Raw genomic sequence first — 12,752 nt, forward strand, 5'->3', positions numbered from 1 at the left:
GGCAAGGGAGATGTTGAGGGAAATAGGGGGAGCGGGGAGGCATTTGGGGTAACCCTAGAATCTATGTAAACACAATTAATTAAATAAAAAAATGTTAAAAAAATAAACAAATAAAATACTGTTAAATATTTTTTAAAAAGCTGTGGTACATTTACACAGTGGAATACTACACAGCTGTAATAAAGAAGGAAATCTTACCCTTTGCAAACACATGGATGGACCTGGAGATTATTATGCTAAGTGAAATAAGCCAGTCAGAGAAAGACAAATACCATATTATTTTTCTATTAAACATACTCCTGAATTACCAGTGGGTCAATATGAGGAATCTAATGACCACAAAAGACTGAGGCATGGATATATAGAACAGACTGTCAGCTGTCAGAGGGGAGCAAGGATGGGGGACTGAATGAAAGAAGTGAAGGGACTAGCCAAAAAAACGTAGATACATACAAAGACACAGACGGCAGTTTGGTGACAGTCAGAGGGAGGGTATGTGGAAGTGGGCAAAGGGGCCGCCTAATCTGTAGTACTTGGTTATGGCAGTCCTAGCAAGCCAATCCCTAACAAATAAGGAGAATGAATAGTTGTATGCTTCAAGGATTCTGTGGCATGCCTAAGACAGCCTGCTATAGTAACAAACTTCCTTTTAAGTCTCAAGACTTATCTGAATCATTCACAAGGCACTTACTTTCTCTTTTATAATACATCTGTGTTTGTGATAATAGAAAAAATCAGAGTTGCTTCCAGATTTTCAATAGCATTGACTCTTCAAGAGATGCAGCATGGTTATCCTGGCCCATGATTGACATCCTGCAGGGATGTGCGGAATGTGAGAAGGACGGGGGCACTTTTTCACATAATATGAGCTTCAGCCCACCTCATCCCTCCATAACAATTCATGACAAGCAGTGGAGGTGGCTATCTGGAGAAGCAGAAAGAGCAAACCTGCAAATGTGATCTTTATCTCCCATTTAGAGATCATCTGGTCCCTCAAGGCCTCCACAAGCTCCAGTCAGTCAGCTATTGTATAGTAAGCCCCCAGCCGAATCAAGGCTTTCTGCCTTCTTGGCATGAGGAAGTGTTGTTCAGAATCATGAGTACCCTCTACAAGACCCAGCATCATGGACAGGCCTCCATTCAAAAACGGGGAAGATAAAACCTTAAAGCTCTGCTCTTAGAAACATTTAAGATAAAAAGGAATAATGGCTCTATCTGTAAGTAAGAAAGTATAGGGTGTTAAAGGACCACAATTATACTTTTCAGTAGACAAAGAGAAAGCAAAATGATGGCTAAGACGGGCTGCCCTTCAAGTTGAATAATTTCCGCTCAATTTCATCTAGCCATTCTTCATTTCAAGTTCAGCCTAATGATTACTACTGTGTCTAACTATCAACAAGAACACATTGCTACTCTTATTTAGGAATAAATGTGTGTTTTGGGTATTTACTTAATAAACTCTTATGGAACACCTCTAACAGGCAAGGTTGTTTATGAGATGCAGTAACTGGTGAATTTGGATTTGTTAAACATTCCTGTTGCATGAATCCTATTGTCTTAACCTTTGACTCTATGAGTTATTTATCTGAATTCAGGATGTGATTGCTTATTTTCTAAATTAAGAAATATAGTAAAATTAAAACAAGCAAATTAAAAGCCTACATTAAACAGTAGCCAGCTAACACAAAGGAAGGCAACTATGGAGGAATAGTGAAACAAAAAAGACTTTAAAACATATAGAAAACAAGCAGTAAAATGGAAGACATGCATCCTATCAGTAATTACATTAAATGCAAATATATTAAACACTTCAATTAAAAGGTAGAGATGAGCTGAATGGAGTTTTTAAAAACCCAAAAAAATAATATCCAACTATATGCTGTCTACAAGAGACATACTTTAGATCTGAAAGTATGAATAGATTGAAACTAAAAGGATGGGAAAAGATAGACCATGCAAATAATAACTGAAAGAAACCTGGAGTGGCTATACTAATATCAGGCAAAATAGCCAAACACTGTTACTGGAGACAAAGAACGATAGTTTACAATAATAAAGATCAGTTCATCAAGAAAATATAACAATTATAAAGATACCATATTTCCCCATGTATAAGATGCACCTGTTTTAGAAAAATTTGGGGTCTAAACACTGGGTGCATCTTATACAGTGGTTGTAGAAGTGTGGCATTTCAAATGCCATAGATGGAACTGAGGACCAGGCAATATATGAAGATAGTGATTTGTCATCAGACACAGATGGGGACAAGCTAATGGATGAGAGTTTTGACAGTGATGAGGAGTTGTATGAATTTTATGATGACTAAAACTTGAGTTCAATAACTTTATGTAATTCATTTTCTTTTCAAATTTCAGGCCACAAAATTAAGGTTTGTCTTATACATGGGAGTATCTTTTTTTTTTTTTTTTTTTGTATTTTTCTGAAGCTGGAAACGGGGAGAGACAGTCAGACAGACTCCCGCATGTGCCCGACGGGGATCCACCCGGCACGCCCACCAGGGGTGACGCTCTGCCCACCAGGGGGCGATGCTCTGCCCCTCCGGGGCGTCGCTCTGCCGCGACCAGAGCCACTCTAGCGCCTGGGGCAGAGGCCAAGGAGCCATCCCCAGCACCTGGGCCATCTTTGCTCCAATGGAGCCTTGGCTGCGGGAGGGGAAGAGAGAGACAGAGAGGAAGGAAGGGGGGGGTGGAGAAGCAAATGGGCGCTTCTCCTGTGTGCCCTGGCCGGGAATCGAACCCGGGTCCCCCGCACACCAGGCCGACGCTCTACCGCTAAGCCAACCGGCCAGGGCCCATGGGAGTATCTTATACATGGGGAAATAGGCTATGTGTACCTAACAGATAAATGAAGCTTAAGCTGCCAGAACTAAAGAGAGAAATGGGTAATTCAATAAAAATAGTTGGAGATGTCAACACCCCACTTTCAGTAACTGATAGGACAACCAGGCAGAAGATCATAAAGGAAATAAGAGAGTTGAACAACACTGTAAGCCAACTAAACCTAACAGACACCTACAGAACACTCCTTCCAACAAGTGCACTTGGAATGACAATATTTTAAGCCATCAAACAAGTCTCAATACATTTCAAGTTATTTGAATCACACAGAATGTGTTCTTCAACCACAAAGAAATGAAATTAAAACTTAAAAATAGAGGGAAATTTAGGGAATTTACAAATATTGAAAATTAAACATACTCCTAAATTACCAATGGGTCAAAGAAGAAATTACAATAGAAATTTTAAAGTACTTTAAGATAAATATAAACAAAACGGAAGAAGTTAAAACTTTGGAGATGAGTGAAAGTACTCTTTACCAGAAATTGATAGCTATAAGTGCTTATATTTAAGGGAGAAAGACCTCAAAGCAATAATCTAAATTTCTACCTTAAAAACTTGAAAAAGAAGAGCCAAATAAATTCAAAACAAGTACAAGGAAGGAAATAATAAAGATAAGAGTGGAAATTAATAAAATAAAAAGCAAAACAATAGAAAATTAATGAAACTGGATACTGGTTCTTTGAGAAGATCAACAAAATGACAAACTTTAGTGAAAAAAAAATAGAGAAAAGCCTCAAAGTACTAAAATCAGGATTTAAAGAGGGGCATTAATACCAACCTTACAGAAAAAAAAAGGATTATTAGGGAATGTGATGAACAGTTTTATGCAAACAAATTAGATAATGTAGATATAATGCACATATTCCTAGAAAGATAAAACTATCAAAACTAACTCAAAAGAAACAGAAAATATGAGTAAACTTATAACAGTTTAGGGAGATTGAAATAGAGCTAGCACCACCCCAACCCCTCCCCAACACACACACACACACACACACACACACACACACACACACACACACACATTACAGGAACAGATGGCTTCACTGGAGGTTTCTACTGAATGTTTAATGAAAAATTAAAATCACTTCTCCATAAAAATATCACCTCCCCCCAAAATAGAAGAGATATAAACACTTTCTAACTCATTTTATGAGACCAGTATTACCCTGATAACAAACCAGATAAAAACATCACAAGAAAAGAAACTGAAGACCAATAACTTTACAAACATAGACACAAAAATTCTTGACCAAATACTAGCAAACCAAATCAAACCAGCAATGGCCCTGGCCAGATAGCTCAGTTGGATAGAGCATCATCCCAAATTTGCCAAGGATGCAGGTTCTATCCCAGGTCAGGGCACATAATGGAGTCAACCAAGAATCCATAAATAAATGGAACAACAAATCAGTGTTTCTCTTTCCTCCTTTCTTCCTTCCCTTTCTCTCTAAAATCAGTAAATACAAACAAACAAAAAAAGCAAAGCAAACCAGCAATATACACAGTGACCAAGTAGAATTTATCCCAAAAATGCAAATATGGCTCAACATAGGAAAATCAATATTATACAACATAGTAATAGACTAATTGACCAAAACCACATGACCATCTCAATAAACAGAAAAAGCATTCACCAGAATTAAACACCATTTTAATGATTAAATATATATATATATATATATATATATATATATATATATATATATATATATAATCTCAACAAACTAAGAATGGAGAGGAACTCCCTTAACATGATAAAGAATATCTATGAAAAACTCACATCTAATATTATCTGTGAGAAAGACAGGCTGCTTTCTCGCTGAGGTCAGGGACAGACAGGGATGTCTTCCATTACCACTTCTGTTCAACATTGTACTAGAGGCTCTAAGAGTCTATCTAAGGCAGCTAGGCAAGAAAAAAGAAAAAGAAAAAGCATATAGTAAAACTGTCTTTGCAGATGACATGATGCTGTACATAGAAAATTCTGAGAAATACACACACACACACACACACACACACACAAACACACACACACAAAAAAATGAAGAGCTAATGAGTTCAGAAAAATTGCAACATGCCTGGCCAGGCAGTGGCGCAGTGGATAGAGTGTAGGACTGGGATGTGGAGGATCCAGGTTCAAAACCCTAAGGTCGCCTGGCTTGAGCATGGGTTCATCTGGCTTGAGTGTGGGCTCACCACCTTGAGTGTGGGGTTGCTGGCTTGAGCATAGGATCATAGACATGACCTCATGGTCGCTGGCTTGAGCCCAAAGGTCCTGGCTTGAGCCCAAGGTTGCTCGCTTGAGCAAGGGGTCACTCGCTCTGCTGTAGCCTCCTGGTCAAGGCACATATGAGAAAGCAATCAATGAACAACTAAGGAGACTAAGTAGCCGCAAAAAAGAATTGATGCTTCTCATCTTTCTCCCTTTTTGTCTGTCCCTATCTGTCCCTCTCCCTGTCTCTCTCTGTCTCTGTCACACACACAAAAAATTGCAAGATATAGGATCGATAAACAAAAATAGATTTTATTTCTAGACAATAATAATAAAAACTCAGAGATGAAGTTAAGAAAATTCCATTTATAGTAGTTTCAAAAAGATTAATATAGTTGGAAATAAATTCAACCAAAAAGTGCAAGATTTGTACATTGAAAACTATAAAACATTATTGAAAGGAATTTAAAAGATCTAAATAAATGAAAAGACATCTGTGTTTATTGGTTGGAAAACTTAAGGTGGCAATAGTTCCAAAAATGATGTATATAGATTCAATGTGATCCCTATCAAAATCCCAGCTGCGCTTTTGGCAATGGTCAGCAAGCTGATCCTAAAATTCATATGGAAATACAAGAACTCTAGAATAGCTAAAACAATTTTGGAAAAAAAGAAAATTGGAGGGCTGTTTCCATTTCAAAACTTATAGATACAGTTATCAAGACTTTGTTGTAGTGGCAGAAAGATAGACACTTACATATCAATGGCATAGAAATGAGAATCCAAAAAATAAATTTTTACATTTATGGTCAGTTTATTTTTAGCAAGTGTATCAAGAAAATTCAATGCAAGAAAGACTAGTTTTTTTTTTCTTCAACAAATGGTGCTGGAGCAATTGGATATCCACACACAAAAGAATGAAGTTGGCCTGACCTGTGGTGGTGCAGTGGATAAAGCATCGACCTGGAACACTGAGGTTGCTGGTTTGAGGCCCCGGACTTGCCTGGTCAAGGCACATATGGGAACTGATGCTTCCTGCTCCTCCTTTCTTTCTCTCTCTTTCCCTTTCTCTCTCTCTCCTCCCCCCCTCTCTAAAATGAATAAATAAAATATTTTTAAAAAGTAGAATGAGGTTGAACTTCTACCTCACATCATATGCAAACATAAAATAGATCAAAAACCTAATTGCAATTACTAAAACTATAGAACTGTTAAAAAAAATGTAGGTATAGATATGCATGACCATGGTTTAGGCAGAGTGTCTTAAATATGACACCCAAGTACAAGCAATTAAAAATAAATAAATAAACTAGACTTCATCAAAATTTTAAAAATTTTGTGCTTCTAAGGTCATTATCAAGAAAATGAAATAACAACCTTCAGAATAGGAGAAAGTATTTGCAAATCATGTATCTGAAGAGGAACTTGTATCTAATATATATAAAGAACACTTATAACTCAACTGTAAATTGTAAACAAAATAAAAAGATAACTCAATTTAAAAAGTGGACAAAGCATTTGAGCAGACATTTCTCTGAAGAAGGTATATACAGATGGCCAATAACACATGAAAAGACTCAACATCATTCATCATCAGGGAGATGCAAATCAAAACCACGAGACACCATTTCACACTTGGATGGCTATAATTTAAAAAATGGAAAATAGCGACTATTGGTGAGACTATAGTAACGTCGGAACTCTCATACCCTGATGGTGGGAGTGTAAAATATTGCAGTCACTTTGGGAAACATTTTGACAGCTCTTCAAATAAGTAAACATTGAGTTACCAAACAACCCAGCAATTTCATTCCTAAATACAGATCCAAGAAAAATGAAACATGTCCACACAAAAACTTGCTCATGAATGTTTATAACAACATTATTCATAGAAGCCAAAAGGTGGAAATAATCCAAATGTCTTTCAACTGATGAATGAATCTTTAAAAATGTAGTATACCAACACAATGTGATATTAGTAAGACCATAAAAAAGAATGAGAAAAGAATGAAGAATGTACACTCTACAATATAGTACAATGGATGAACCTTGAAACTACTATGACAAATGAAAGAAGCCAGTCACAAAAGACCACATATTATATAATTTCATTTATATGAGATGTCCAGGAGAAGAAAATCTATATAAATAGGAAGCAGAGCAGATTAGTGGTTACCTAGGCCTGGGGGCTAGGGTTAAAGGGTGATATAGCTAAAGGGCATGGGACTTCTTTTTTGAGGTGATGAAGATGTTCTAAAACTGACTGTGGTAATGATTGCGCTTTTACCTAAGTATATATATAAGAAGCACTGATTTATACAATTTAAATGGGTGAGTTGTATGGCACATGAAGTGTGTGTGTGTATATATATATATATATTTTTTTTAATTAAATGAGAGGTGGGAAGGCAGAGAGACAGACTCCTGCAAGTGTACTGATGGGGATCCACCCAACAAGCCCCTTACTGGGTGATGCTCTGCCCATCTTGGGCCACTGCTCTGTTGCTCAGCAATTGAGCTATTTTTAGCACCTAAAATGAGCCCATGGAGCCATCCTCAGTACCTGGGACTGACTTGTTTGAACCATTCAAGCCATGGCTGCAGGGGAAGGAGAGAGAGAGAGAGAGAGAGAGAGAGAGAGAGAGAGAGAGAAAGAGCGAGGTGGAGAAGCAGATGGTTGCTTCTCCTGTGTGTGCTGACTGGGAATCGAACCCGGGACTTCTATACACTGGGCTGAAGCTCTGCTACTGAGCCAACCAGCCAGGGCCGACTTATATTTCAATGAAACTTAAAAAAAGAAAAACTATTCTAGAAACCTCTAATATTGAATAATAGTTCTGTCATTTCCTGGGTGAACTTTTTAAAAATCTGGTCTCTTCTCCAGAAGATCCCAAACTAGCAATGCATGTCAATAGCAGTGTCTGACTAGGTTAAGATGTTTTTGTGTTTTCCACTGTGAATAATAGGATTTAAGAATCTCCCAGGAACCTACTCACAAGTGAACTTGAACCGGTTAATACTCCAGGTATTAACCTCCATGAAGGTTAAGTCTCTCGTGTTATCCTCTCCCATTTGCCCAAACCCCCATGCCACTTCCTTATGTTAGGTGTTTATTCTTGCTTTCTCTCAAAGGGAAGGACAACCGGACTGTAGAAAGCATGTTTATATTCAGCCGAAACTAATCACAAATTGCTGAGAGAAACATTCTTGTCTAAGTTGCCTGTGTCCGAAAGTGTTCTAGCCCTTCAAACCATGAACAATAATTTTGAAAACTGGGTAACTACCTGGTGTCCTGAATAATAATAATAAAGACTGCAATACATGCATAATATATTGTACCTCCCCAGCTCTGCCCATTAATACTGACTTGACCAGGAATACTGCTTCGGGTCCTGTGGCCCAAGAAATCTCTATAAAGTTAATACTGTGGATTCTGGATTTTGTTTTTCATTCTTTTATCATCAGGCATCCTCTTTCCTCATATATAATTTTGGCTTAGTATGCCTTGAAAGAGCAGACCAATTATACTTTTGCTGTTTCTATTTACTCTTCAACTACATGACCCAGTATTTTAAGTGCCTTGGATAAGCAACACTGTAAAACTAATGTAATTTTTTAAAAACTTACCCATCTGGACTCCTGCTCCTTGTGACAGCTCCTAACAGACTGAACTGGGGTTGGGTTGCATTCGCAGGGATTTGGAATGGTATTGGTGCCAACTTGGACTTGGTGAACATGTTAAGGACACTACTCTTTTATGGATTCTTGCTGTATTGGCCAAGAGTTTGCTTAAAGGCTTTAATCACTGTAAAAAAAAAAAAAAATAGGAGACTGGATAAAGAAGATGTGGCACATATACACCATGGTATACTATTCAGCCATAAGAAATGATGACATCGGATCATTTACAACAAAATGTTGGAATCTTGTTAACATTATACGAAGTGAAATAAGTAAATCAGAAAAAACCAAGAACTACAGGATTCCATACATTGGTGGGACATAAAAACGAGACTAAGAGACATGGACAAGAGTGTGGTGGTTACGGGGGGCGGGGGGAGGGAAGGAGGGAGAGGGGGAGAGGAGGGGAAGGGGCACAAAGAAAACTAGATAGAAGGTGACGGAGGACAATCTGACTTTGGGTGATGGGTATGCAACATAATTGAATGACAAGATAACCTGGACATGTTTTCTTTGAATATATGTACCCTGATTTATTGATGTCACCCCATTAAAATTAATTTAAAAAATTTTATTTAAAAAAAAAAACTTACCCATGTGCAGTTTTCTCCCTGTAAATTTTTACATACGTAATTTTATGAAGTTTTAACCATAGCACAGATATATTTTGCCTTCAAAATATTTCACTGAACATGTCATAATAATTCGATCATTCTCACCTTTAATCTTTTATCATTTTAATAGACCACTGCATTGACAGAGGGCACTGTCTTGGCAGAGACTGTCCTACTATTCAGAGTCCCTGTTAAAATGAATGTGACCATATCTAAGTCCAGATGGTATTCAGCCACAATTCCCTTAGTAATATGTGCCTATGAACAAATGTGATTTAACTCTGGTTCTTTCTATTTCACTGATTAAATGACTGCTTTGTGTAAATCTTTTTTTTCTTACTTTCTTTAGCCTTTTGTGCCTTTCAGATACTTTTGATCTGTTATATTGACACCCCCCCTCCAAAAAAAAAACCCTTCTTTTACAAATCAAATATCTAACCTGTCAGCTAGTTTGACAATTAGTTAATGTAAATGTTATACTAATAATAAGCCAACAGCTGTTTCTCATACTCGGTCCAGCCAGAAGTATTGGTAACTAGCTTCGGTGAAAATTAGAAACAGCCTATTTTTTCTTTTCTTGTATAATATCTTAGTGAACCATTTGATAAGACAGCAGCTAGACAAGGGGCTGGAACACACTGCAGAGCCATGGCCCACGATTCCCCAAGTCTGAGATTAGAAAATTTATCCTCCTAAGTCCACCTTCAAAGCCCAGGTTGCCTTTTCTTTCAGTTTGGGTGTGGATTCCTTAGTCTTCTCTAGTGTGGCAGGAACTGTTAACAGACATACCTTTTTTCTCCTGACAACAGGAAGTCTAAGGCTGTTTGGTTTTAAAAACCACTTGAGTCAGTTAATTCAAGCTGCTTTTAATAGTACCTAACTCTTTGCGGAGGACCAGCCATTCCTTTTGAAAGCACTTGGATCATTAGCATGAAATGATGGTCCTGAGAAAGGCTTTTAGAACTGAAACTTGCTGCATTTGATCTTGGTTGTCATGGCTCCTCCCACACTTGCCGCAGCCTCTCGCCACATTAGGGTCAGATCTGTAGCAGCCAGAAGTGTTACTAGGGCACCAATGCATTCAGCATGGTGTCACACACCGATGGCACCAATCTCTGGAGCTGGACGAATAAGGAGATCGATGCTTAGCGTGTTTGCTGGTATCTGTGTGTCTATAACATTTAAATGCCTGGCACAACTAGAAGCTGTAGAATCTATTACAGTAATACCTCATTTTATTGCGCTTGGCTTTATTGCACTTCATAGACGTTGTGTTTTATTTTTACAAATTGAAAACAAGACGTTCCACCAGCAAAGAGAGTACATCTAGCTCTATTTGTGAGACTTGCTTTATTATGGTGGTCTGGAACCGAACTTGCAATACCTCCAAGGTATGCCTACATTTATTTTAAACTGGAGCATCGCCCCAAGATCATGAGGCCTTGAGCTGAGAGAGAAATAGACCAACTTTTAGAGTAAGGAGTCCTAAAAAGTCCCCTATTCTAGTCGTCTCTTTTTTTTTTTTTAATTAATTTATTTATTTATTTTAGAGAGGAGGGGGGAGATAGAGAGAGAGAGAGAAGTGGGAGGAGCAGGAAGCATCAACTCCCATATGTGCCTTGACCAGGCAAGCCAGGGTTTTGAACCGGCAACCTCAGTGTTTCCAGGTTGACGCTTTATTCACTGCGCCACCACAGGTCAGGCTCTAGTCGTCTCTTTTATACCAGAGAAAAAGAAACTGAAGTCTCTAGTGGTGAATTGACTGGCCAAGATCACAGCAGTTGGTGGTAGGAACTGACTTAGAACAGTATTATAAAAGTGTGGGACAAGGAACACTCGTGTCACTGATAGACTTTGATGTTTCTTATATGATGGGACATGTTTTTTTCTTTCTTGTCTGAATTAACTACGGTGATAGGCCACCATCCCTCAGTTGAAGTCCTAGATCCTATCATTAATTTAACGCCAAATGGTAGATTTCCGTGCAGACCCTCCCCCGGCTGCTGACTGTTACCCTGCATTTACCAGCCGCCCTCCCTCCCCCCGCCCTGTGCTCCTTCCAGAGGCTGCGTCATCGGGCCCACCTTCCACTTTAACGTTCCTGCTCTGCACTTCGGGGATGTTTCCTTCGGTGAGTATTTCTCCATTTTCCATGAGAAACAGAGAAGAGTTACGTTTCTCTACATGGGAGGAGGAAGGTCTACAAATAATCTTTCTCACCATTTTTTAATGGGTAAAAGCTAAGAGGATGTAGAATTGTTCTTCTGCAGCAGGCCATTTCAGTGCCACTGCCCGGTTCCTGTGTGGAAGCTGTAATTGCGTCCTGGGCACTAACAGCTGTCAGGCCGTGGCTGCCCTACCCCCCCCCCCCCCCCCCGTTTCCAGCAGTGGGATGACAGAAGGCCTTATGCTGCATTCCACTCTCTGAGCATTATGAACATGCTGTGCATGTGCAGACCCTGGCTACACAGAAACCTGTGCACTGAGACGCTCTCGGGTGCAAACTGAACTCCCTGGTGGTTTGATTCAGGTGCCTTACCACTCCAGATGGAAGACTTTTCTAATGTATTTTTTTATTATTGATTTTAATTTATTGTGTTTACATAGATTCTAGTGTTGCCCCGAATACATCCTCTATATTTTTATGTTGTCTTTTCACTCAGTTACTTCTCTGAGTTCCTTTCTCCCATCTAAGCGTCCCCAATAATAAAAATGATAACAATGATAGCAGAAGTTCTCATTTATTGGTTCTTTCTGTATATTCCAGTCACTATGAAGTGCATTACATGCAGTGCGACCTGTAAACGTGTGGTGGGCATCCTGTAGGGAGGCACTATTTAAAATCCCCGTTTTAGAGACGGAAGGACTGAGCACTGACGAGTCAGACAGTGTCTGAAAGTCACACAGCAGGGGCAGAATTAGTATTTCCTCTGAGGTATATTTAAATTGTGTTCTGTCAGCACAAGTGATATTGCCCCCAAAGAGGGACAAATAGGTTCTTGGAGATTGAAACAAAAACAAACTTAAATACAACAATGGTTTCTGGCCCTTCAGAGTTCAACCTACCCAGCAGAACCTTATTCCTTAGTATTTAATTTTTCTTATTAGGGAGAAATTATAGGTTTTAAATCATATTAATTTAAATATAATTGATTTTATTCTATTTAAAATTAATTTACCACAATGGTTCTTTTTAGGAGATGATAATTTTTTTTTAAAGTTGAAAACCCCTACTCTAATCCATGCTCCACAATTCTTCCCATTTTTCCTTTGTTGCCTCCCATATTGACTTTCAGGTTTTTTTGCTTCTACTTGGGGAAAAAAATCGTTCTTTTGAAAAATTAATAATGCCTTTTTCAGTTGCTTTACCATTTGGGAGTT

General features: G+C 38.4%; 1 protein-coding gene across 2 annotated transcripts in view; it reads left to right on the forward strand.

Moving 5' to 3' along the window:
- Positions 1-12,752, forward strand: part of HYDIN (HYDIN axonemal central pair apparatus protein) — a 395,035-nt gene that overhangs the window by 168,901 nt on the left and 213,382 nt on the right. For both annotated transcript variants that reach the window (XM_066348740.1, XM_066348741.1), the window contains exon 13: positions 11,435-11,502. In XM_066348740.1, the coding sequence (XP_066204837.1) occupies positions 11,435-11,502 (68 nt within the window). The remainder of the gene's footprint in view (positions 1-11,434; positions 11,503-12,752) is intronic.

This window comes from Saccopteryx leptura, chromosome 9 (assembly GCF_036850995.1).
Source record: "Saccopteryx leptura isolate mSacLep1 chromosome 9, mSacLep1_pri_phased_curated, whole genome shotgun sequence".
Classification (NCBI taxonomy): domain Eukaryota; kingdom Metazoa; phylum Chordata; class Mammalia; order Chiroptera; family Emballonuridae; genus Saccopteryx; species Saccopteryx leptura.